This window comes from Stegostoma tigrinum, chromosome 7 (genome assembly GCF_030684315.1).
Source record: "Stegostoma tigrinum isolate sSteTig4 chromosome 7, sSteTig4.hap1, whole genome shotgun sequence".
In the NCBI taxonomy this organism is placed as follows: Eukaryota; Metazoa; Chordata; class Chondrichthyes; order Orectolobiformes; family Stegostomatidae; genus Stegostoma; species Stegostoma tigrinum.
The window spans coordinates 103,267,005-103,293,443 of record NC_081360.1 but is presented as its reverse complement, the minus strand read 5'-3'; the positions used below and the strand labels follow the sequence as shown (position 1 = coordinate 103,293,443).

At 49.2% G+C, this 26,439-nt stretch overlaps 1 protein-coding gene across 3 annotated transcripts; it reads right to left on the bottom strand.

The window, feature by feature from the left end:
* Positions 1 to 936: 936 nt before the first annotated feature.
* On the bottom strand, positions 937 to 26,212 carry LOC125454337 (mitochondrial chaperone BCS1). 3 transcript variants are annotated; one of them, XM_059647587.1, is made up of 9 exons: positions 26,139 to 26,155; positions 21,105 to 21,186; positions 16,821 to 17,189; positions 14,446 to 14,585; positions 12,490 to 12,684; positions 8,886 to 8,949; positions 6,494 to 6,663; positions 5,999 to 6,116; positions 937 to 2,320 (listed from the first exon to the last, which is right to left on the bottom strand). In XM_059647587.1, the coding sequence occupies exons 3-9, from the start codon at positions 17,138 to 17,140 to the stop codon at positions 2,068 to 2,070; spliced, it is 1,260 nt and encodes a 419-aa protein (XP_059503570.1). In that variant the 5' UTR covers positions 17,141 to 17,189; positions 21,105 to 21,186; positions 26,139 to 26,155; the 3' UTR covers positions 937 to 2,067. The 3 variants fall into 3 exon arrangements, with proteins under 3 accessions (XP_059503570.1, XP_059503571.1, XP_059503572.1); XM_059647588.1 differs by lacking the exon at positions 21,105 to 21,186 and having other exon boundaries at positions 26,139 to 26,212; XM_059647589.1 differs by lacking the exon at positions 12,490 to 12,684 and having other exon boundaries at positions 26,139 to 26,156.
* Between the last annotated feature and the right edge of the window lie 227 nt (positions 26,213 to 26,439).

Here is a 26,439-nt window from a genome sequence, read left to right as displayed (position 1 = left end):
GATTGGGCGTACCTGAAGGATCGCATAGGTGGTGCCCTTCCCACCACCGACCAAATGGTGCCTTGAGTTTGTTGGAAAGCTCTGGGGATGAGGTACTCTGCCAAATGACTTTGGCAGTCTGCTCAGGGAACAACATGACTCTCCGCTTTTCTCTCAAAATATTTTATTTCCGTCCAGGCACTACTCTCTCAATTTCCAGACCTGCTTCCTGATCAGTTAAGTCTTTGTCCCCAGTCCTCTTCTGAAAGTAGTGGTGACCAAGCTGACTTCTCCCAGAATCCTCCTGTCATTCCTCACCACCCACTGACCTCTGTCCATATCCCATTTGCCACATGTTTTCCCGCTAACCTATGTGATCAATAACTTGTGGCCTCTTTTCACAACTTACTTCATTTCCTAACTTTCATTCTCATACTGCTGTTTGAGGTCTTGCTGTGCACAAATTAGCTCAAGGACAGCTTCTTTCCCGTTTTTAATCTGACTTTTGAATGGACCTCGCATATACTAGAGCTGATCTTACTCTGTAGCTGTAACACTATATTCTGTTCTTTACTCTGATCTATTTGTATAAGATAATGATTTGCCTGGGTAGCACACAAAGTAATACTTTTCACTGTATCTCGGTACACGTGACAACAAATTAAATCAAATCACAATAGTGACCGGACCTCAAAAGGACTTCACTGGCTGTAAAACACTGTGGAACCTACTGCAGTTGAGAAAGATGCTGGAAAAATGCAAATCATTCTATTTGAAACTGGTATACAATGGCAGAGCCATACAACAGGTGGAAGCAAGGCAGAATTACAGACAGAAAATAGCTGAACAGGGAGTGTTCCTGTCATTTACTATTATCCACCTAATGCAAATGGTGAGAACTAGAACAAGAATTGTATCCAAAAACAGGACTCAAAACAACATTTGGCTCAGAATTACTCATGTTGACATAATCCTTTAATTGATGTCAGGCTGAGCAAAATAAATCCTTTCCATACAAGTCCAACATTTTTAACACATCATGTTTCGCCCAGGCCTGTCATTTCATCAGGTCAAGATTATCAACAGCAAACATTAACTTTGTTTCTCTCTCCACAGATGCTGCCAAGCCAGCTGGGTTTCTCTAGCATTTGCAGTGTTTTGCTTTTGCATGATAGTAGAAGATGACATTTGCTAATCCGGTTTTTTTGTCAACAGTATGGGCCCACAGATGCCTGCCACCTGTGTCACCTTCAGTGTTCATTCCACTGTTTTGGGATGTCACAGGGACTCATGCTCTTCACAGGTAGGAGGACAAACAGAGCAGAGGCCTTCCTCCCTGATCCATGACAAAGGGTGGTGAATGTAACAACTTTAACTGCATGAGGCTTCGAGCACTTTGTGTTTAATGAAGCACCTTTCAAAAGACAGGCAGTGATTTGGGAAAGGTTTCCAACAGCTAGCCCACGGTATGATGCTAAAGACAGCAACAAGACATTATGGGCCAGTTAACCTGCTCAGATAGTGAACTTGACATGCACAACTGAATCAGACTCACCTTCCCTCTGGATTTGCATCAAGGAAGATTGCAGTGGGTAGCACACATTTCTCTGTGTTCACTTCAGGACTTAATCCTAGTTGTCTGTGAAGTGCCAGTACACTGCTACACTGTTAGGAGAGGCCAGCTTAAAGAGATCTCTATCTGGCCTTTTGAGTGGACGTTAGAAATTCCACAGGCAAAGAGCAGGAGTGTTCTGTTTGGAGTCCCAATCATTATTAACACTGCTGCAGGGTAAGCACTTTGTTATTACCGAATTCCTTTCCACAATTGCTCTGTATGCAAAGGCATCGCACTAGCTTTTACACAAGATCCCACAAATAGAAACATGCGATTAAGGGCCATTTAACTGGCCAACATTAGCCCTCCATATGGAGCTATAAATGACAGTATCTCTTCACATATACTGAGCACTGAGGTACAGGCTTCACTTTTAGGTTTTATTCTTTTAAATAGAATCTAGTTTTTTTCAGTGTGGGCCAGAGGGGCTCCTTCCCTCTCTCAGGGTGGAGGTGGTTCAACTCTCCTGGCCTTTACATGATGATGCGCTGGATGTTCTCAACGGCATTGAGAGGTTCCAGTTTATACAGTAAGAAGTGCCCCTGTACCTGGGCGGCACTGATCCTGTCCGAGACGGAGAGTGCTCTGTCTGCAAACTCCTCAGCCAGAGCCACTGGCTGATCTGGGTAGAACCGCTGGAACATCTGGGACAGCTGCCAGTGGGAGCAATACCCAACAAACTGCTTGTGGTCCACCCGTCCTGGACGGATCAGGGCAGGATCCAGCCTGAAGGGAGACACAAAAACAGGAAGATAACATCGAAATCCAGGAGTTACAGTTCATGGTTTCACACTTGAGGGAGGTGTCAACTGTGAGCCGTCCCCATTGCCGGGGAACCTAGAACCTGGGGGCACAGTTTCAGGATAAGGGTCCAATCATTTCGAAATGAGACGAGGAGAAATTCCTTTGCTGGAAGGATTATAAATCTTTGGAATTCGCAAGATTGAGGATTATGGCTGTTCCATCATTGAACATATGTAAGGTGCGGGGTGAGGCTAGCCCCGGACAAGCGCAACTTACCTGTTTACTGCTGAGTGCCAGAGAGGAGCAGACTGGAGGCTGGTGTGATGCAGGACAACTGTTGGAGTTGCACCTGGTGCTCATGCTGAGCTGCTACTGTTTGGTACTTTTACCAGACTGTAATGTAAATCCTTACCTTTTAATCCTGTTTTGTCTCACGGCATTACTTTCTTTTCCACTCTAAGGTCTGCATGTATTTGTACTTAAGATGGTACCATTAAAAGGGAGCCATTGTAAAACCTTTTCACTGTACTCTTGTACTGGAGTACAAGAGATAATAAAGCTTCCTCTATTCTATTCTGAGGCTGACAGATTTTTTTGGTCTCTCGGGAATTCAGGGAGATGCTGCGAAAGTAAACTGAATCCCAAGATCAGCCACGATACTGAATGGTGGAATTAATTCAATGGGCTGAATGGTCTACTCTGAAAGTTACTTCTTGTTTCCTACACCAGTTAACTGATGAGATAATCGTCACTGAGGAGGATGCTGACACTGGAGCAGAGCAAATCTCAATTTGTTCCTGTGCAAATAATAAACTCTCAGCTCTTCAGCATCTTCACTGGTGTCAAAGATCCCAAGCCATTTCACAGGAGAGCGATCAAACTGAATAATGACTGCCAGCTATACGGGGATAACAGGAAACACAGAAACACATAAAAGATGCAGGAGCAGGCCATTCAGCCCTTCGAGCCTGCATTACCATTCAATATGATCATGGCTGATCAAGCAATCTCAGTATCCCATTCCCGTTTTCTCTCCATACTCCCTACTCCCTTTAGCTGTAACAGCCACATCCAGCTCCCTCTTCAATATATCGAACAAACTGGCCCCAATAGCTTCCTCTGGGAGAGAATTCCACAGGTTCCCAGCTCTCTGAGTAAAGAAACTCTTCCTCATCTCACTCCTGAATGGTTTACCCCTGGAAGGGTGTTTAGTTCAGTAGATTTTAACCACAGGATTAAAGGTGGAGACGTTTAGGGAGTGAATACTGTTGAAGGCACGGCCATCAAAGAGGGAGCCATTAAACTGGGGGTTATGTCAGCATTTGAGAAGCTGGAAGATGAGAACTGTGAAGTAAACTTGGAGCTTGTCAGTAAGGGGTTAATCAGACTGGAAACAAAAACTGAAACTGCTGGGAAAACTCATCTATGAAGAGAAAGCATGATGCCAGACCTGCCGAGTTTCTGATTTCCAGCATCGGTGTTTTTTTGGACATACTTATCCGATTAGACTAGGGTTGGTTAGGAGTTTAAAACGAGGCCAAGAAATTGCAAAATCCTGGCTTTAATCCAATGATTTTTAAAAAAAAATCTAGCCATCTAAAACATTACAAGAATTTGACAGAGAAGATGTAGAGGAACTATCTTCCCCGTTGAGGGAATCAAGAACAAAATGGCATGAACTTTTACTTAGAGCTTGGTCACTCCATGTAACAAGAGGATATGGATGTCCAACAGTATATTCCCTAGACTGCTGTAGGTGCTGGGGGTCAGCTGGAGCCCAAAGATTGAGATTGTGGTTGACTAGAGGTATTGAGGGATAAGGAGCAAATGTAAGTTAGTCTGATAGAGGTTTACAAAATCATGAGCGGGCCAGCTACAAAGAACAGGGAGAAACAATTTAAGTTTGTAATAGGAACAAAAATGAGGGCATTGATTTGGTGTGATGTGCAGGAAAAGCAAGAGCGATGTGAGAAAAAAAATCTTTTTCACCCAGAGAGTATTTAAGGCGTGGGATGAACTGCCTGAAAATGTGGGGGATGGAGGTTCAAGTAAGTCAACCGAGAGGGGCATTGGATGGTTATTTGGAGAGAACTGGTGCGCAGTGACATGGGGAAAAATCAGGGGTTCGGCACGAGGTAATGATGTTCATTTGAAGAGCTGGTGCAGGCATAGAATCTCCTACTGTGTGGAAGCAGGCCAATTGGCACATTGAGCCAACATCACCCCTTCAAAGGGCATTCTATTCCTGTAACCCTGCATTTTCCATGGCTAATCCACCGAGCCTACATATCCCTGGGCACTTAGGGCATTTTTCCAATGGCCAATCCACCTAACCTGCACGTCTTTGGACTGTGGGAGGAAACCGGAGCATCCGGAGAAAACCCATGCAGACACGGGGAGCGTGTGCAAACTGCACACAGACAGTTGCCTGAGGGTGCAATCGAACCCGGGTCCCTGGTGCTGTGAGGCTGCAGTGCTAGCCACTGAGCCACTTCACCACTCCAACTGTTGAGTCTAGTGGCCTCTTTCTGTTCAGTTGCACAACATGGCTCTGTAAGTGGAGTTAAAGTACAGAGCCGAGATCTCATACCTTGGATTTGAAGAGCTGAGTGGGCTCTTCCTGTGCAGCAGGAAGCTGAATGGCTTCCTCTTGGTCCTGGCTAAGAAGTGAGGAGCTGCGTCAGAATGATTACACAGAAAAGCAGGACATTCTTGTGTCAGAGATAACAAGGTGTAGAGCTGGATGAACACAGCAGGCCAAGCAGCATCAGAGGAGCAGGAAAGCCGACGTTTCGGGCCTCGACCGTTCATCAGAAATGGGGGAGGGGAAGAGAGTTCTGAAATAAATAGGGAGAGACGGGAAGGCAGATCGAAGATTCTTGTGTCATATGTGTGCTAGTCGTCTGCAAGAACAATTCACCTCATACTACTCCTGCCTCTCTCTCTCTGCAGCACCGCAAACCTTTCCTCTCCATGTACTGATTCAATTTCTATTTTGAAAGTCTCAATTAAACCTGCCTCTACCACACTCAGTTTTGTGCATTCCAGATGTTACCCACTCGCTTTGAGAGATTGTTTCACTTCCTGCTGCCAATGCTGCTTCTACCAATCACCATGAGTCTGTACCTCTGGCTCCTAATTCCAACTGGAACAGGTTCTCTCTTTTGCAGTTTTTCCAGGCACCTTCCTGATCTAGGACAATCTCCTCTCAGCCTTATCTCCTCCCGGAAGATCAGCCCCAATTTCTCCCATCTAATTGCATGGCTGCTACTGCACATCTCCAGAACCACCCCCGTGAATCTCCCTCTGACACGGGGGACCTCTGGGAATGAGGTGCTGTTGGTGTGTGTCACTGACTCTGTATTTGAGAAGGAGCTGGAAAAGGTTCTGACAGGAAAAGAGACTGTATCACTTTGAAGCTAAACATCTTTGTAAGGCTTTGCCCAATTTGTCTGAGCACCTAAAGGAACTGGAGAAGGGTTTCAAATAACACTTTTTCCATTATTTAACCCTGAATTTTCTTTGTACTTCCACCCTTTCAACGTCTCAAGCGACTGTGTGGAGGGGAGAAAGGGAATATCAGGGCGATTCGATCCTGGTCGATGTGGGAGATTTATTCCAAGGCAAGGTAAATGAGGCAAAATGAAAAGTGACTTCTACCTGTCCAGGTGGTTTGTGGTCATGAAGACGAGCCTCGCTTCAGCTGATGCAACACCATCGAGCGCATTTAGCAAACCACTGAACGTCAGACGGCCCATTCCTTCATACATCGTGGGGTCTGTAATCACAAACCAGGCAGCGTGTAGTATCTCTCACTCTGTGCAGGGTCACAGGGTAATGGATTCTAGCCTCCACTCCAGAAACTCCACCCATATTGAAGACCGAGGGAGTGGGGCACTGTCGGAGAGTCGGCGCCATGGGAGCGGGGCACTGTCGGAGCGTCGGCGCTGTGGGAGCGGGGCACTGTTGGAGCGTTGGCACCGTGGGAGCGGGGCAGATATTTCACAGGAGGGTTATTAAGCTAAGAAAGACACCAAGCCACAGATTTAGTTATATTTATGAACAGCGAGAGACGGATAGAGAATGAGGTTTGACTGGGGATCCGGGAGGAGGGCAGACTGTTTGGAGTGATGACAAGGAGGAACGCTAACTTACTTTCTTTGGCCAAGTCTCGGTTGATGAAGGCCGCGTCCACATCCTCCAGTAGGACAATGCTCTGCTGCGGTGCCACACTGAGAAGATGATTAAGCCGGTCATCAGTCAGGCTCCTGTCACTCAGGCTCATCAGACAGATGCTATATTCCAGCTCTCCAGCCAGAGCTGTGCTGAGGGGTCAGGCCAGAGAGGAAGCCACATGTCAGTACACTAATGGCAATGTTATTCCATACACACCTGGGTGAGACACAGACCCAGCACAGGTCACAGATACCCGTGACCCCAGGATCCTTTCCCACATTGGGTTACAGGGTACTTCTTGAGGAACTTGGGTGCAATGGGTTAACTGAGAGAGGACAGTGCACGACTGACAACAGATAGCTGTGTATAGAACATCAGTAAATCTAAACACACTTCCATTTACCACCAACCTCGATTTTTGGCTGAGAGTACTCAATTTACAGAGTGAGACATTTCACTCTAACTTGGCACAGAGACTCCTGCAATCAGTTTACTTACCCATCCAAAACCTCCATCACGCAAAATACTTTTTGTTTAAATTAGAGTGGCATTGTCCACATTTGTGGGGGCAGCAGGGATTCAGGTTATACACAATGCACTGAGGAAAAAGTATATTGTTGGAGCCGCACTGTCGGGGCCGCTGCGCCGCGGGAGAGCTGCATTGTTCGACATGCTATAATGGGGGAGATCTGCATTGCTGGAGCTGCTGCATTGTGGGGGAGCTGCATTGTTGAGACTGCTATAGTGGGGGAGATCTGTATTTTTGGAGCTATGGTACTGAAGGACTAAACAAGAACAAACAACAATGCAGCACAGGAATAGGCCCTTTGGCCCTCCGGTGACAGACTTTGCCCTTCCGTACTAAAACTGTGTCACTTACAGCATCTGTATCCCTCTATTCCCTTCCTGTTCATGTACTCCCGAACGCTGCTGTTGTATCTGCTTCCACCACCTCCTCAGGCAGCGTGTACCAGGCACTCACCACCCTTTGTGTGAAAAACCCGCCTCACATATCTCTTTTAAACTCACAAACAACCTTGAACCTGTGTCACCTAGTAATTGTTCCCCTCCACCCTTGGAAATAGCCTCATACTTTCCACTCTATCCATGCCACTCACAATTTTATAAACATCAGGTCACCCCTCAACCACTTGCGTTCCAATGAAACAAACATGGTCTATCTAATCTTTATCCCCCATCCTGGGAATCCTTGTCTCTATCCTCTCCAAAGCATCTGCATCTTTCTGGTAGTGTGGTCAGCACCATTGTATGCAATATTCCAAGTGTGCCCTAACTATTGTTCTATAAAACTACAGCATAACGTGCCTATCCCTATACTCAGTGCCCCTTCCAATGAAGGCAAGCATACCACAGGTCCTTTTTTTACTGCCTTACCTACCTGCACTGCCACCTTCAGTGATGTGTGAACCTGCACACCCAGATCCCTCTGCATATTAATACTCCTAAGGACTCTGCCATTCACAGTACGATTTTCACCTGTACTTGTCCTTCCAAAATGAATCACTTCACACTGTTCATAGAATTCTTACTGAGTGGAAACAGGTCCTTTGGCCCAACAAGTCCACAACGACCCTTGGAGCACCCAAACCAGAACCATCCCCCTCTAATCCACTTAATCTACAAATCCCTGAACACTACGGGCAATTTCCCATGGCCAATCCACCTAGCCTGCACATCTTTGGACTGTGGGAGGAAACCCACGCAGACTCCACGTAGATAGTCACCCGAGGGTGGAATCGAGCCTGGGTCCCTGGCGGTGTGAGGCAGCAGTGCTAGCCACTGAGCCACCGTGCCGCCTAAGGCTGAGATGTTGGAGCTTTTTAACTGAGGGAATGTTGCATTGCTGGAGGTAACATATTGTTGGGAATGCCACGTTGTCAGAGATAATGTCTAATGGATGAATTGTTAAAGCAATGTCCTATCTGCCCTTTCAAGTGAACAGTAAAGATCTTCACAAGTTAGTATTTCAAAGAAAAATAGTGTCTGGCTTCCTGGCCAGTATTTCTATGCTGCTGAAGCTTTTCATCTCACTCTCCCCGGGCCAACTGCAATAAACTCTAAATACAATCGCAACAATTTATACAACAGGACAAAAGGGTGCAGATTTTTGGTGGGTCAATTGTGACAAGCCATTACGACAAAGAAAGCAGGGCAAACGCTTCCCAAGCTCTCAGTTAATTTAATAGCACCTCAAGTTTGGAACATGTTCATTTTTACTTGCACAAAGCGTGGCAGAGTGCATAAACATCTCACAAATTGACCGATTATCTTAAATCTGTTGTCAGTAAAACTCTCTGCACTTATTATACGTCGGTCTACAAGTGCCGTCATGACCCACGTCAATACTCACATGAAACTACTCTTCCCACATCCAGGAGGGCCATACAACAAATACCCGCGTCGGTAAGGAATCCCTGTAAGAAGACGATTCAATCACAGGTTGAATAGCAGACAGCAGGCACTGAATGGCTTGAGTGGAAGCTTGGCTCCAGCACTTACACTACAAAGTGGGGGGGCAGTGTCACATAATGGTCCATAAATTAGAGACTAAGCCAGGTACAGTATTAGATATCAATTTACAAACAGTCCCTGCCCACCCCCCCAACAAAAACAGGAGTTACACAAGGTAACATCAATAATCCCAACATGGGCAGACCAGACTCCTTGCTGAGAACAATCTCCCCCTTCCAGCCCCCAGCCTAAAATCCCTCTATGGCCTGGAGACTCTCAAACTATAGCTCACATGCTCTATGGAGCACTGATCATTCAGACCAAAAGATACAGGAGCAGAACTAGGCCACTCAGCCCATCGAGTCTGCTCTACCATTCGATCATGGCTGAAATGTTTCACCACCCCATTCTCCTGCCTTCTCCCAATAACCTCTATCCCCTTACTAATCAAGAACCTATCTATCTCTGTCTTAAATACACTCAATGACTTATCGCTACAGCCCTCTGCAGCAATGAGTTCCACAGATTCACCGTCCGCTGGCAGAGAAATTCCTCTTCATCTCATTTCTAAAGGGTCATTCCTTCACCCTGACGCTGTGCTCGTGAGTCCTGGTCTCTCCTCCTGGTGGAAACATCTTCTCCACGTCCACTCTATTCAGGCTTTTCAGTATTCTGCAAGTTTCAGTCAGATCCCTCTTCATCCTTCTAAACTCCATCAAGGACAGTCCAATTCCTCAACTGCTCCTCATGTGACAAGCCCTTCATCCCCAGGTACATTCTTGTAAACCTTCTCTAGACCCCGTCTAACAGCAGCATATCCTTCCTTAGATACAGGGAACAAAATTGTTCACAATATTCCAAAAGTGGTCTGACCAGAGCTTTGTACAACCTCAGCAGTACTCTCTCCTCATGTATTCTAGCCCTTTTAAAATGAATGCCAACATTGCATTGGTCTTCCCTAACTGACTGAATCTGCATGTTAACCTGAAGGAATCCTAGTTCAGGATTCTCTAAGTTCAGATTTCTGAAGCTTTCCCCATTTAGAAAATATTCCACACCTCTAAACTTCCTACCAAAGTGCATAACCTCGCACTTTCCCACATTGCATCCCATCTGCCTTTTCTTTGACCACTGTCCGAGGCTGTCCAGGTCACTCCCTGCTTGCTCAGCACTACCTCTCCCTCCAGATTTCTTTCTGTCATCTACAAACTTAGCAACAACGCCCTCAACTCCTTCATCCAGATCATTAATGTATAACATGAACAGCTGTGGTCCCAACACTGATCCCTGAGGATCTCCACTAGTCACTGACTGCCAACCTGAAAAAAGACCCCTTTGTCCCCACTCTCTGCCTTCTGTCAGTCAGCTAATCCTCTATCCATGTCACAGTGGCCATAGTGCCAGACGACTGGAGGATAGCAAACGTGGTTCCCCTGTTCAAGAAGGGGAGTAGAGACAACCCTGGGAATTATAGACCAGTGAGCCTTACCTCAGTTGTTGGTAAAGTGTTGGAAAAGGTTATAAGGGATAGGATTTATAATCATCTAGAAAAGAATAAATTGATTAGGGATAGTCAGCACGGTTTTGTGAAGGGAAGGTCGTGCCTCACAAACCTTATTGAGTTCTTTGAGAAGGTGACCAAACAGGTAGATGAGAGTAAACCGGTTGATGTGGTGTATATGGATTTCAGCAAGGCGTTCGATAAGGTTCCCCACAATAGGCTATTGTACAAAATGCGGAGGAATGGAATTGTGGGAGATATAGCAGTTTGGATCGGAAACTGGCTTGCTGAAACGTGGTAGTTGATGGGAAATGTTCATCCTGGAGACCAGTTACTAGTGGTGTACCGCAAGGGTCGGTGTTGGGTCCACTGCTATTTGTCATTTTTATAAATGACCTGGATGAGGGCGTAGAAAGATGGGTTAGTAAATTTGCAGAGGACACTAAGGTGGGTGGAATTGTGGATAGTGACGAAGGATGCTGTAGGTTGCAGAGAGACATAGATAAGCTGCAGAGCTGGGCTGAGAGGTGGCAAATGGAGTTTAATGCAGACAAGTGTGAGGTGATGCACTTCGGTAGGAGTAACCGGAAGGCAGAGTACTGGGCTAATGGTAAGATTCTTAGTAGTGTAGATGAGCAGAGAGATCTCGGTGTCCATGTACACAGATCCTTGAAAGTTGCCACCCAGGTTGACAGGGCTGATAAGAAGGCATACAGTGTTTTAGCTTTTATTAATAGAGGGATCGAGTTCCGGAACCAAGAGGTTATGCTGCAGCTGTACAAAACTCTGGTGTGGCCGCACTTGGAGTATTGTGTACAGTTCTGGTCACCGCATTATAAGAAGGATGTGGAAGCATTGGAAAGGGTGCAGAGGAAATTTACTAGGATGTTGCCTGGTATGGAGGGAAGGTCTTACGAGGAAAGGCTGAGGGACTTGAGGCTGTTTTCATTAGAGAGAAGAAGGTTGATAGGTGACTTAATTGAAACATATAAAATAATCAGAAGGTTAGATAGGGTGGATAGGGAGAGCCTTTTTCCTAGGATGGTGACGGCGAACACGAGGGGGCATAGCTTTAAAATGAGGGGTGAAAGATATAGGACAGATGTCAGAGGTAGTTTCTTTACTCAGAGTAGTAAGGGAATGGAACGCTTTGCCTGCAACGGTAGTAGATTCGCCAACTTTAGGTACATTTAAGTCGTCATTGGATAAGCATATGGACAGAGATGGAATAGTGTAGATTAGATGGGCTTGAGATCGGTATGACAGGTCGGCACAACATCGAGGGCCGAAGGGCCTGTTCTGTGCTGTAATGTTCTATGTCCTACCCCTGACGACATGGGCTCCTACCCTATTTAGCAGTGTCCTGCATGACACCATGTCAAAGGCCTTCTGGAAATCCAAATAGATCACATCCAATGGGTCTCCTTTGTCTAACTGAGAAACTCTCATTTCATTTTAAGGTGATAGTATATTGTCAAAGCATACACTGGAGGTGGGAAAGGTGATTGAGGCAGGGGAAATAGGTGAAATAGTCGTAATAGTCTCAACAGAACAATTCACCAGGGATTACTTCCAAATTACCTGCCTCCCCAGGGCAGCGACAAGCACCATCCTGACTTGGAAACATATCATCGTGCTGTCGCTGGGTCAAAATCTTGGAATTCCCTCTTTAAGGGGCATTGTGAGTCAACCCAAAGCACATGGGCTACAGCGGTTCGAGGAGGCAGCTCAGCCCCAACTCCTCAAGGGACAACTAGGGATGGGCAATAAATGCTGGACCCAGCCAGTGACACCCAAACGCAAGTAAAAGCAAAATTCAACAATTGCTGGAAAAGAACTCAGCAGGTCTGGCAGATTCTGAGGAGAGAGAGAAACAGAGAACACGTCTCGAGTCATGTTGGATTTGAGATGTTAACTCTGTTTATCACTCCACAGATGCCGCCAGGCCTTCTGAATTTCTCACGTGCTGTGACTGAGTAAAGGTTACTGTTCCACCCTTTACCCCGGTCTGTGTACCACTTGGGATTCCCAATGAAATCTTTGACATCATGGACAATTTTCTCTGAGATTCCCCTCTCCAGGACGACAGAATTGAGGGGCCGCCTGCGCCGTGGGAATCCGAAAGGCCGCCATTCTGCTCCCATCGCCGTGTACATCACCGTTTTGCCTTCCTGCTGCTTGAGAGCCAGATCTTTTGCTGAGAGAGGGAGTGGAGAGACATGCCAAAAAGTTCCTTATCAAGTGTCACTGAACAAATCACAGCTCATGCTATTCACTCTGTCTCTTTATAGCATTATACAGCACAGGTAGTGGCCATCTGGCCCATAATAGCCCTGTTAGGTCTTTGAATGATCTCTCCAGTTTGTCCCATTCCCCTGTTCTTTCCTCATATCCCAGTAAATCTGTTCCCCTCAATGACTCATCCAGTTCCTTTTGGAAAGTTCTTGTTGAATCTACTCCACTGCTCTTTCAGACAGCATGTTCCACATCAAAAACCTTGCTGTGCAAATAAAAAATTCCTTCCTTTCTCCCTCCTTTGCTAATTATCTTTAACTTGTGTACATCAGGTTCCTGAACCCTCTGCATAGAAACAGATTGTTTAAATCTTTCTCCTCTCACTTTAAACTTATGCCCCCTAGTTTTGAACATCCCTACCCAAGTGAAAAGACCTTTGGTATTCACTTTATCTCTTGTGATTTCGTCAACCTCAAAGTCACCTGCTAATCTCCGACACGCCTGTGAAAAAAGTCCCAAGATATGCAGGCTCTCATTGTAACTCAAAGCCTCCAGATCTAGTAACATCTTTTCTGCGCCCTCTCCAATTTAATAATATTGTTCCAAAGACAAAAATACAGAAAATTACAGAGATATAGCATTTACATGCCTCATTCCCATGAATCTAGTCTAGCATTACCCCCTTTCTGGGCTGGACAGCACTGAAATGGGAAAAGGGCAGTTTTTAAAGACTGAGGACTGTAAGGAGGGATTGCTGCACTTTTTAAAAAAAGTTATTGTAAGTGCTGTTTGCTCAACTTGTGGGGGAGAATTAGTTGTGAACATACTGGAATGCGTAGAAAACAGGATTCGGCCAGCAACGAGTTGCTGATAAGTCAGTAGAATGATGACCAGCCATAGAGTCTCACAGCACGGAAACACTCCCTTCAGTCCTGCTCATCCATACCAACCAAGTTTCCCAAACTGAACTAGTCCCACTTGCCTTCTAAACCTTTCCTATTCATGTACCTGTCCAAGTGTTTTTTACATGTTGTAACTGTAGCTGCATCTACCACGTCCTCTGGTAGTTCTTTCCATGTACGAACCACGCTCTGTGTGAAAAAACTGCCCCCCAGATCCCTTTTAAATCCTTCCTATAGCACGATGACCAGAACTGTACACAGAATTCCAAAAAAAGTCTTCACCAACGTCCTGTACAATACGACGTCCCAACTCCTAAACACAAAAGCTGACGTTTCTGGCCTAGACCCTTCATCACAGAGCTCTCTGATGAAGGGTCTAGGCCTGAAACGTCAGCTTTTGTGTTTCTGAGATGCTGCTTGGCCTGCTGTGTTCATCCAGCTTCACACTTTGTTATCTTGGATTCTCCAGTATCTGCAGTTCCCATTATACCTGAAACGTTAACTCTGATTTCTCTCCACAGATGCTGCCAGACCTGCTGAGCTTTTCTAGCAATTTCTGTTTTTGTTTCTTTTTACAGCATCTGCAGTTTTTGCCCAGTATTTGTGTTCCATCTTGCTGCCTGCTTGAAACATTTTGTAACTGACCTTTTTAATAGGACGCCCATCATTGAAAGTGTCTACCAAAGCTTCAAAGATCGACTGAATAACCAATACGCAGCACAATTCTATATCAGTGAGTCACTGAGGCACCTTCAGGACATGAAGGAAGGAAACTTATCTGGAACTAGTTGAACGTGCAAAGTTATAAAGGAAACACGCACCTTCCCTTAAAATATCAAAGAAGACCTGGCGGTTGCTGCCTAATGAGGTGAGGGTGACGGTCTCCCATGGGGTACCCGTGTGCAGGTCGATCATCTGCTTCTCCCGGTTTCTCTCCACCCGAAGCCATTTGCTCTTGTACCTGCATCAACACCAGCACAAAGTAAATGCCACAACTTTCTGAAAAGGTGATGCCACGCTGTCCTGAGGCCAGGTTTCCAAACGGTGAAATGGGGTGCAGTCACAACACTGACGCCTGGGTATGTGTCCATGGAGTGTCGGAGAGAACTGCAGCTTCACACTGGCTTGAAGCGGAATGAATCGCTCTCACTCCATTGTTCTTACGTTCAGAGGACTGGCCATCAAACTTCACCGTTCACACCTATTTCTCTCCACGGATGCAGTGTACCCGCTGAATATTTCCATTATATGTGTTATTGCGTTAAAATAGACTAAAGTTTCCTCCACACTGTCCCATCAAACACTCCCAGGACATGTAGCCATGATGTGGAGGTGCTGATGTTGGATGGGGGTGGACAAAGTCAGAAAATCACACAACACTAGGTCACAGTCCAACAGATTTATTTGGAATCAGCCCCTTCATCAGGTGCAGCGAGAGACGAAGGCCACACTGACACAGAGTTTATAGGCATTGAGATCAAAAGATCATACAACTGGTGTGAGTGAAGTGTCAGGTAATAAGTCCCTGAAGGAGACCAGGAGTGTAGGACAGTGTGTAAAGCGCTTATAAAGTCAATGTCAGTGCTGTGCTGTCATGACAATCAGGCAGAGCCATAGGAAGATCAAAAGGTGACATCTCAGATCAGGCACTGAATTGGATGTGTGAGGCTTCATTCAGAATCTGCCTTCGAGTTTTAACCTGGACTCAGGCTGGGTTTATTCTGAAAGCCAGCATTTTTTAAGATGCCACACTGATTGTCTCTGACTATTAATTATGTGTTTTTGAACAAAATAGAAATAATTCACCCCTCAGATTTGTGTTTGTGTGTGTGTGTGTGTGTGTGAGAGTGTGAGTGAGAGTGTGTGTGCGTGTCTGAGAGAGTGTGGGATAGTGTAGTAACTAATTCAAAACTGTACAAACTAATTAAGATAGAGAGATCATAACAACTTATCAAGATGATGCTGTCAAAACAGAAAAGCCAGGAAGATTTTACTGATACAGAACAGTGCGGTGGGTCACCCGCAGTGTGGCATGAACGGAAAATCTCCTATGGACAGGCCCCGCACATACACAGGATCTGCTCAGATGAGGAAGAATGCAAAGGACACCTGACGGTTTTGAAAGATGCCCTCATAAAAACAGGATACGATGCTCAGCTCATCCATCACCAGTTCCAATGTGCCATAGCGAAAAACTGCAATGACCTCCTCAGGAGACAGGCACAGGATAAGACTGATAGAATACCCTTCATCGTCCAGTACTCCCCTGGGGCAGAGAAATTATGCCATGCGTTTCGCAGACTTCAATGATTCATCAACGATGAGCGCCTGGTCAAAATTTTCCCTACACCTTCTACTTCTCGCCTTCAAACAACTGCCAAACCTTAAACAGACCACTGTTTGCAGCAAACTACCCAGCTGTATGGTCTCAGTGCCTATAAACTCTGCGTCTGGGTGGCTTTCGTCTCTCACCGCACTTGACGAAGCTCCGAAAGCTTGTGTGATTCCAGATAAACCTGCTGGGCTATAACCTAGTGCCGTGTGACTTTGGACTCCCAGGACAGGGGCAGCATGAGAAAAGAGAGTGAACCTCTCTCTACATTATCTCCAAGCACTCACGACAGGGACGGCACAAGTTTAGAAAGGGAAAAGCTCCCTTTGCACTGTCCCCATCAAACAGTTCTAGAGCAGGGGCAGCACAAGGTTAAATACACTGTAAAGCTCCCTCATGTCTGCCTCCATCAAACACTCCCAGGACAGGGGTAGACAGAGTGTAAAGCTCCCTCTACACTGTCCCCATCAAACACTCCCAGGACAGGGACAGAACAGGGTTAGATACAGAGTAAAGCTCCCTCTACACTGTCCCCATCAAACACTCCCAGGGACAGGGACAGGGACAGCACAGGGTTAGATACAGAGTAAAGCTCCCTCTACACTGTCCCCATCAGACACTCCCAGGACAGGGACAGAACAGGGTTAGATACAGAGTAAAGCTCCCTCTACACTGTCCCCATCAAACACTCCCAGGTCAGGGACAGCATTGCAAACCACAATGAATATTATGGGTTTTTGGAATTTCTACTATAGAGAGCAGTTCTGAAGTATTGTTCTGATAATGTTCAATGTTTTTTGGGCACCCGGACACTGAAGTACATGGGGTCAGAGCAGCATGGTGACATACAACTCCTTTACTCACCAGATGAAGTGGTTTCCTGGGCTGGGAACAAAGTCGAAGGTCGTGCTGATTCTACCGCTTTCGTGTTGGAGGTAGGATGTCTCGACACTAAGGTGTTGTGTCCGCTTGGCATGATGCGTTATCCAGTTGAGTAACCAGTGGTAGCTCTTGTCTCGACTGGTCACCTCTAGCGTGATCATGCAGTGCCTCCTGAAGGCGACCATCCCAAACTGCGCTCCTTTGCGAGCCAGTGCCAGCGCTGTTCCTACCCCGACCAGCCCAAAACCAGCCCCAAAGTATGGGTTATCCTTCAGGGTTAGAACAAAGTCTGAGAAAGGCATCTTTTATCAGTTCACTGGTGCCTGGGGAGCATGGTATAAGCAGCAAGATCTACAGGAGACAGAATGGACAATGAAGCTAATTCAATTTAATTCAAACTCCGCTAAATGCAAACTAAATGCAAGCACGAGTCACTGATTTTAGGCCCGAGTCTGTGTGTGTAAGGTAGTGAAAATAGCAACTGATCACTCACATCAATCTCAGAATTATGATGGCGTAGGAGGCCATTCAGTCCACTGTCTCTGCACTGGCTCCCTGAGGCATCCTGAAGGCCTTTCCCTGTAACCCTGGAGATTGTTTCTATTTAAGTTACCATGAACCTGCCTCCCCCCACACTCTCAGATAGTATATTACAAACCTTAACCACTCACTGTGAGGGAGTCCATTCCAAACCCAACCACTGATGGTGTGAAAAAGCTTTCCTCACAACACATTTGCTTCTTTTGCAAATTTAAAACAGTCCTGACAAGTGGAAACATCTTCTTCTTAGCTACTCTGTTCATGCTGCTTGTGATTTTGAAAATTGATGTCAAATCTTCTCTTAGCCTTCTCCTCTCCAAGGAAAGCTGAGCCAATCTTTTCAATTCAGCCTCATAATGGCAGTTCCTCGTCCTTGTAACCATTCTTGTAAACCTCTCCTGCAGTTTCTCCAATGTGTTCACATCCTTCCTAAAGTGTGGACAATTACTGTAAACAATTCTCCAGCTGATGTTGAAGCGAGAATTGGGACAGACAGACTGAGGGTCAGGAGTGAGAGGGACAGGCAGAATGAGGGTCAGGAGTGAGAGGGACAGGTAGACTGAGGGTCAGGAGCGAGAGGGACAGACCCACTGAGGGTCAGGAGTGAGAGGCACAGTCGGACGGAGGGTCAGGAGCGAGAGGTACAGTCGGACGGAGGGTCAGGAGTGAGAGGCACAGTCGGACGGAGGGTCAGGAGCGAGAGGCAGTCGGACTGAGGGTCAGGAGCGAGAGGGACAGACGGACGGAGGGTCAGGAGCTAGAGGGACAGACGGACTGAGAGTCAGGAGCGAGAGGGACAGTCGGACGGAGGGTCAGGAGTGAGAGGCACAGTCGGACGGAGGGTCAGGAGCGAGAGGCAGTCGGACTGAGAGTCAGGAGCGAGAGGGACAGTCGGACTGAGGGTCAGGAGCGAGAGGGACAGTCGGACTGAGGGTCAGGAGCGAGAGGGGCAGACGGACTGAGGGTCAGGAGCGAGAGGGGCAGACTGACTGAGGTTCAGGAGCGAGAGGGACAGTTGGACTGAGGGTCAGGAGCGAGAGGGACAGACGGACTGAGGGTCAGGAGATGGAGGGACAGACGGACTGAGGGTCAGGAGCGAGAGGGACAGACGGACTGAGGGTCAGGAGCGGGAGGCACAGTCAGACTGAGGGTCAGGAGCGAGAGGGACAGACGGACTGAGGGTCAGGAGCGAGAGGGACAGTCGGACTGAGGGTCAGGAGCGAGAGGGACAGTCGGACTGAGGGTCAGGAGCGAGAGGCACAGTCGGACTGAGAGTCAGGAGCGAGAGGGACAGACGGACGGAGGGTCAGGAGCGAGAGGGACAGGCGGACTGAGGGTCAGGAGCGAGAGGGACAGTTGGACTGAGGGTCAGGAGCGAGAGGGACAGACGGACTGAGGGTCAGGAGCGAGAGGGACAGTCGGACTGAGGGTCAGGAGGGAGAGGCACAGTCGGACTGAGGGTCAGAAGCGAGAGGGACAGACGGACCGAGGGTCAGGCGCGAGAGGGACAGATAGAATGAGGGTCACGAGCTGAACAAAAAAGATGAACAAGGTGTAGAAATGGAGGGGGCTTGCACACCGAGAGTCCCTGAACAAGTCCTCACTTAGAGATGTCCCATAAAGATATGGATCTCTTACACTTGTTTCCAAAATTCCTGGGCTTCCCAATATTATGGCACTTATGGAGTCTTAGAGTTATATAGAACAGAAACAAACCCTTCAGTTCAACCCGTCCATGGCAACTAGGTATCCTAACCTGATCCAGTCCCATTTGCCAGCATTTGGCACATATCCCTCTAATCCCTTCCTATTCATGTACCCATCCAGATGCCTTTTAAATGCTGTAATTGTACCAGCCTCCACCCCTTCCTCTGGCAGCTCGTTCCATACATGCACCACCCTCTGTGTGAAAAAGTTGCCTCTCAGGTCCCTTTTATCTTTCCCCACTCACCTTTGCTTGGCCTGCTGTGTTCCACATTTTGTTATCTCAGATTCTCTAGCATCTGCAGTTCCCATTATCTCTGATTAAATCTATGTGCCTCTGGTTTTGGACTCCCCCCCCCCCCCGCCCCCGCCAACTTGGGAAAGAGACCGTGTCTATTCACCCCATCCATACCCCTCATGATTTCATAAACCTCTATAAGGTCAGCCCTCAGCCTCTAACACTCTGGGAAAATTGCCCCAGCTTATTCAGCCCTTCCCTATAGTTCAAACCTTCCGGTCCCTGGCTTGCAAAGGAAAAATCACCGGCTGTCTCTCATCTGCTGCCATTTGATGCAATTCTATTGCTACACGAGGGATTCAATCTTCAGCAAAGGCTGTGACTGGTCACTAGTTTAAATAGTCTTTCAGCTCCAGACATGTTTATTCTCAGGAAAACACACTCAACGGAGACTAACCCAAACCTCTGGCCCTTCTGGATTTTATTGTTCACTCTATCGTTAACATATTTTAGAAAGACAGCAAGATTTACAGTACAGGAGGCCATTCAGCCAGTCGTGATGGTGCTGAGTGAATGGATCAGATTTTGGTTTTCGGTCTGTAGATTACCGCACTAGTACACATCCATATGTCTTCTCACTGCTCTGACAGTTTTTACCTCACTACCTTTCACACAGAGTGTTCAAGATCCCACCACCACATTCTGTATGAAAACATTGCTCCTGAACACCTTCCCCATCTGAAAATTTATACTTAAATGGTACACATTTCATCAGGACTGTTTTATCTTACTTTTGATGAGTGCAATGCGAAAGGCTTTGTCTTCTTTAAGCAATCTATCAAACAACTGTCTGTAAGCCGTGCTTATCGACTTCTGCTCATGATCATTTTGCCATCGTAAAGACCGCCTAGTCCAACTTGTCCACCTTTGCTTATTTCAGCTCACATGCTGGTGAAACCATCATCCATATGTTTGTAATCTCTGCATATGACCTTACCCACAGTCTACCCTCCTATCCCACAGTCATCTAAAACTCTGTCATGTCTTAACTTGCAACAGGGCTTGTTCCTCTACCACTGGGGTGATCAGGTCTAACTTTTAGTCCACAGCTTCAAGTCCCCACATTGTCTCACTCCTTCTTGTAGGGGTGTCTCAAAGGGCTATTTCTTACCCACCGCAGAAAGAGTTTGACCGAGTAGTTTTAAAATTTAATTCATCGAACGTGAACATTTATTGCCCCGTCCCTAGTTGCCCCTTGAGAAGGTGGGGGTGAGCTGCTTTCTTGAACCACTGCAGTCCTTGTGCTGTTGCTAGACCCACAATGTCCCTTAGGGAGGGAATTCCAGGATTCTGATCCAGCGACAGTGAAGGAACAGGGATATATTTCCAAGTCAGGACGGTGAGTGGCTCGGATGGGAACTTGCAGGGGGTGGTGTTCCCATGTATCTGCTGCCCCTTGTCCTTCTAGATGGAAGTGGGTCGTGGGTTTGGAAGGTGCTGTTGAAAGGTCGCTGTTTTACCTTATGGAACAGAGATGAGAACTAGGGGGTCACTATTTGAGAATAAGGGGTCATCCAATGTAAGCACAAGGAGCATGTTTCTTTCCCCACTCAAGAGGGTCAATGATCTGTGGAAGTCTCTTTGCTGGAAAGAGACGGAGACTGGACCACTGAATATATTTTCAGGCAGAAGTAGATAAATTCTTGATTGATGGTGGAGTCAATGATATCAAGGCAGGTGAGAATATAGAGATGACACCACAATCAGATCAGGCAAAACCTTACCGATTGGCAGAGCAGGCTCAAACCCAGCTGCTGATTTGTACGTTTTTAACCGTGAGGCCATTAGTACAACTCTAATTTGAATCTGGAACAAAAACAAAGTTGCTGGAAAAGCTCAGAGATAATGGGAACTGCAGATGCTGGAGAATCCAAGATAACAAAGTGTGAAGCTGGATGGACACAGCAGGCCAAGCAGCATTTCAGGAGCAGGAAAGTTCATTCAGCTTCACACCCTGTTATGCTGGAAAAGCTCAGCTGGTCCGTGGCCGAGAAAACAGAGTTAACGTTTCGGTTCCGGAGACCCTTCCTCAGAACTGATCCATTTACACGCTCGCTCGCACCCCCCTCCCGGCAATTTACACGCTCGCTCCCCCCGGTGATTTACACTCTCACTCCCCCTCCCACTCCCGGTGATTTACACTCTCACTCCCCCTCCCCCCCCCTCCGGGTGATTTACACACTCACTCCCCCTCCCCCTCCAGGTGATTTACACTCTCACTCCCCCTCCCCCTCCCGGTGATTTACACACTCACTCCCCCTCCCCCTCCCCCTCCGGGTGATTTACACTCTCACTCCCCCTCCCCCTCCGGGTGATTTACACACTCACTCCCCCTCCCCCTCCTGGTGATTTACACACTCACTCCCCCTCCCCCTCCTGGTGATTTACACTCTCACTCCCCCTCCGGGTGATTTACACACTCACTCCCCCCCCTCCCGGTGATTTACACTCTCACTCCCCCTCCCCCTCCCGGTGATTTACACTCTCACTCCCCCTCCGGGAGATTTACACACTCACTCCCCCTCCCCCTCCTGGTGATTTACACTCTCACTCCCCCTCCCCCTCCCGGTGATTTACACACTCATTCCCCCTCCCCCTCCCGGTGATTTACACTCTCACTCCCCCTCCCCCTCCCGGTGATTTACACACTCACTCCACCTCCCGGTGATTTACACTCTCACTCCCCCTCCCCCTCCCGGTGATTTACACTCTCACTCCCCCTCCGGGTGATTTACACACTCACTCCCCCTCCCCGTGATTTACACACTCACCCCCCCTCCCCCTCCCGGTGATTTACACTCTCACTCCCCCTCCGGGTGATTTACACACTCACTCCCCCTCCCCCTCCAGGTGATTTACACTCTCACTCCCCCTCCCCCTCCGGGTGATTTACACACTCACTCCCCCTCCCCCTCCTGGTGATTTACACTCTCACTCCCCCTCCCCCTCCGGGTGATTTACACACTCTCCCCCCCCCCTCCCGGTGATTTACACTCTCACTCCCCCTCCCGGTGATTTACACTCTCACTCCCCCTCCGGGTGATTTACACACTCACTCCCCCACCGGTGATTTACACTCTCACTCCCCCTCCCGGTGATTTACACACTCACTCCCCCTCCCCCTCCCGGTGATTTACACTCTCACCCCCCCTCCCGGTGATTTACACACTCACTCCACCTCCCGGTGATTTACACTCTCACTCCCCCTCCCCCTCCCGGTGATTTACACTCTCACTCCCCCTCCCCCTCCCGGTGATTTACACACTCACTCCACCTCCCGGTGATTTACACTCTCACTCCCCCTCCCCCACCCGGTGATTTACACACTCACTCCACCTCCCGGTGATTTACACACTCACTCCCCCTCCCCCTCCCGGTGATTTACACTCTCACTCCCCCTCCCGGTGATTTACACTCTCACTCCCCCTCCCGGTGATTTACACACTCACTCCCCCTCCCGGTGATTTACACACTCACTCCCCCTCCCCCTCCCGGTGATTTACACTCTCACTCCCCCTCCCCCTCCCGGTGATTTACACACTCACTCCCCCTCCCCCTCCCGGTGATTTACACTCTCACTCCCCCTCCCGGTGATTTACACACTCACTCCACCTCCCGGTGATTTACACTCTCACTCCCCCTCCCCCTCCCGGTGATTTACACACTCACTCCACCTCCCGGTGATTTACACTCTCACTCCCCCTCCCCCTCCCGGTGATTTACACACTCACTCCCCCTCCCGGTGATTTACACTCTCACTCCCCCTCCCCCTCCCGGTGATTTACACACTCACTCCCCCTCCCCCTCCCGGTGATTTACACACTCACTCCCCCTCCCCCTCCCGGTGATTTACACTCTCACTCCCCCTCCGGGTGATTTACACACTCACTCCCCCTCCCCCTCCCGGTGATTTACACTCTCACTCCCCCTCCCGGTGATTTACACTCTCACTCCCCCTCCCCCTCCGGGTGATTTACACTCTCACTCCCCCTCCCCCTCCGGGTGATTTACACACTCACTCCCCCTCCCCCTCCTGGTGATTTACACTCTCACTCCCCCTCCCCCTCCGGGTGATTTACACACTCACTCCCCCCCTCCCGGTGATTTACACTCTCACTCCCCCTCCCGGTGATTTACACTCTCACTCCCCCTCCGGGTGATTTACACACTCACTCCCCCTCCCCCTTCCGGTGATTTACACTCTCACTCCCCCTCCCCCTCCCGGTGGTTTACACACTCACTCCCCCTCCCCCTCCCGGTGATTTACACACTCACTCCCCCTCCCCCTCCCGGTGATTTACACTCTCACCCCCCCTCCCGGTGATTTACACACACACTCCACCTCCCGGTGATTTACACTCTCACTCCCCCTCCCCCTCCCGGTGATTTACACTCTCACTCCCCCTCCCCGTCCCGGTGATTTACACTCTCACTCCCCCTCCCGGTGATTTACACACTCACTCCACCTCCCGGTGATTTACACTCTCACTCCCCCTCCCCCTCCCGGTGATTTACACACTCACTCCACCTCCCGGTGATTTACACACTCACTCCCCCTCCCCCTCCCGGTGATTTACACTCTCACTCCCCCTCCCGGTGATTTACACACTCACTCCACCTCCCGGTGATTTACACTCTCACTCCCCCTCCCCCTCCCGGTGATTTACACTCTCACTCCCCCTCCCCCTCCCGGTGATTTACACACTCACTCCCCCTCCCCCTCCCGGTGATTTACACTCTCACTCCCCCTCCCGGTGATTTACACACTCACTCCACCTCCCGGTGATTTACACTCTCACTCCCCCTCCCCCTCCCGGTGATTTACACTCTCACTCCCCCTCCCCCTCCGGGTGATTTACACACTCACTCCCCCCCTCCCGGTGATTTACACTCTCACTCCCCCTCCCCCTCCCGGTGATTTACACTCTCACTCCCCCTCCCGGTGATTTACACACTCACTCCCCCTCCCCCTCCCGGTGATTTACACTCTCACTCCCCCTCCCCCTCCCGGTGGTTTACACACTCACTCCCCCTCCCCCTCCCGGTGATTTACACACTCACTCCCCCTCCCCCTCCCGGTGATTTACACTCTCACCCCCCCTCCCGGTGATTTACACACACACTCCACCTCCCGGTGATTTACACTCTCACTCCCCCTCCCCCTCCCGGTGATTTACACTCTCACTCCCCCTCCCCGTCCCGGTGATTTACACTCTCACTCCCCCTCCCGGTGATTTACACACTCACTCCACCTCCCGGTGATTTACACTCTCACTCCCCCTCCCCCTCCCGGTGATTTACACACTCACTCCACCTCCCGGTGATTTACACACTCACTCCCCCTCCCCCTCCCGGTGATTTACACTCTCACTCCCCCTCCCGGTGATTTACACACTCACTCCACCTCCCGGTGATTTACACTCTCACTCCCCCTCCCCCTCCCGGTGATTTACACTCTCACTCCCCCTCCCCCTCCCGGTGATTTACACACTCACTCCCCCTCCCGGTGATTTACACTCTCACTCCCCCTCCCGGTGATTTACACACTCACTCCACCTCCCGGTGATTTACACTCTCACTCCCCCTCCCCCTCCCGGTGATTTACACACTCACTCCACCTCCCGGTGATTTACACTCTCACTCCCCCTCCCCCTCCCGGTGATTTACACACTCACTCCACCTCCCGGTGATTTACACTCTCACTCCCCCTCCCCCTCCCGGTGATTTACACACTCACTCCACCTCCCGGTGATTTACACTCTCACTCCCCCTCCCCCTCCAGGTGATTTACACACTCCCCCTCCCGGCGATTTACACACTCACCCTCCCTCTCCCGGCGATTTACACACTCACCCTCCCACTCCCGGCGATTTACACACTCACTCCCCCTCCCGGCGATTTACACTCTCACTCCCCCTCCTGGCGATTTACACACTCACTCCCCCTACCGGTGATTTACACACTCACTCCTCCCTCCCCCGGTGATTTACACACTCACTCCCCCTCCGAGTGATTTACACACTCACTCACTCCTCCCTCCTCCCGGTAATTTACACACTCACTCCCCCTCCCGGCGATTTACACGCTCACTCCCCCTCCCTCCCCCCGGTGATTTACACACTCACTCCCCCTCCCCCTCCCGGTGATTTACACACTCACTCCCCCTCCCTCCCCCGCCCCTCCTGCTCCCGGTGATTTACACACTCACTCCCCCTCCCCCTCCCGGTGATTTACACTCTCACTCCCCCTCCCTCCCCCCGGTGATTTACACACTCACTCCCCCTCCCCCTCCCGGTGATTTACACACTCACTCCCCCTCCCCCTCCCGGTGATTTACACACTCACTCCCCCTCCCTCCCCCCGGCGATTTACACACTCACTCCCCCTCCCACTCCCGGTGATTTACACACTCACTCCCCCTCCCACTCCCGGTGATTTACACACTCACTCCCCCTCCTGGCGATTTACACACTCACTCCCCCTACCGGTGATTTACACACTCACTCACTCCTCCCTCCCCCGGTGATTTACACACTCACTCCCCCTCCGAGTGATTTACACACTCACTCACTCCTCCCTCCTCCCGGTGATTTACACACTCACTCACTCCTCCCTCCTCCCGGTGATTTACACACTCACTCCCCCTCCCTCCCCCCGGTGATTTACACACTCACTCCCCCTCCCTCCCCCCGGTGATTTACACACTCACTCCCCCTCCCCCTCCCGGTGATTTACACACTCACTATTCTCACACTTACTCCAGTTTGAACTTTAACTCCTCCCGCGCTGCCGGCCCCCTCATTTCCGGTCCGCCGGCTGTAGTTTCCGGCCGGAGCTGTGGGTCCTCGCGGAACGGTTCCGGTCTCGCAGCCGGGCGCAGGGAGAACATGGGCTGGGACCTGGGGCCCCTCAGCCTGAGGGCCTCATGGAGTCCTTTACTCTCACACGGGCTGGGTTTGGGGGAATACCATGTGCGTGATGAGAATTAGTCATAGAGTAACCACAGTGCTGTGCTGAAGGAGGCCATTCGGCCCACCATGTCCATACTGGCCTTTCCAA

Coding starts and splice junctions, on each gene's coding strand:
- LOC125454337 (XM_059647588.1), bottom strand. CDS start 17,140: ATGCCTTTCTCAGACTTTGTTCTAACCCTGAAGGATAACCCATACTTT. Junction 14,586..16,820: donor CCAGGAAACCACTTCATCTG/GTGAGTAAAGGA, acceptor GTGTTGATGCAG/GTACAAGAGCAAATGGCTTC. Junction 8,950..12,489: donor CAAGTGGTACACAGACCGGG/GTAAAGGGTGGA, acceptor GTCTTCTTACAG/GGATTCCTTACCGACGCGGG.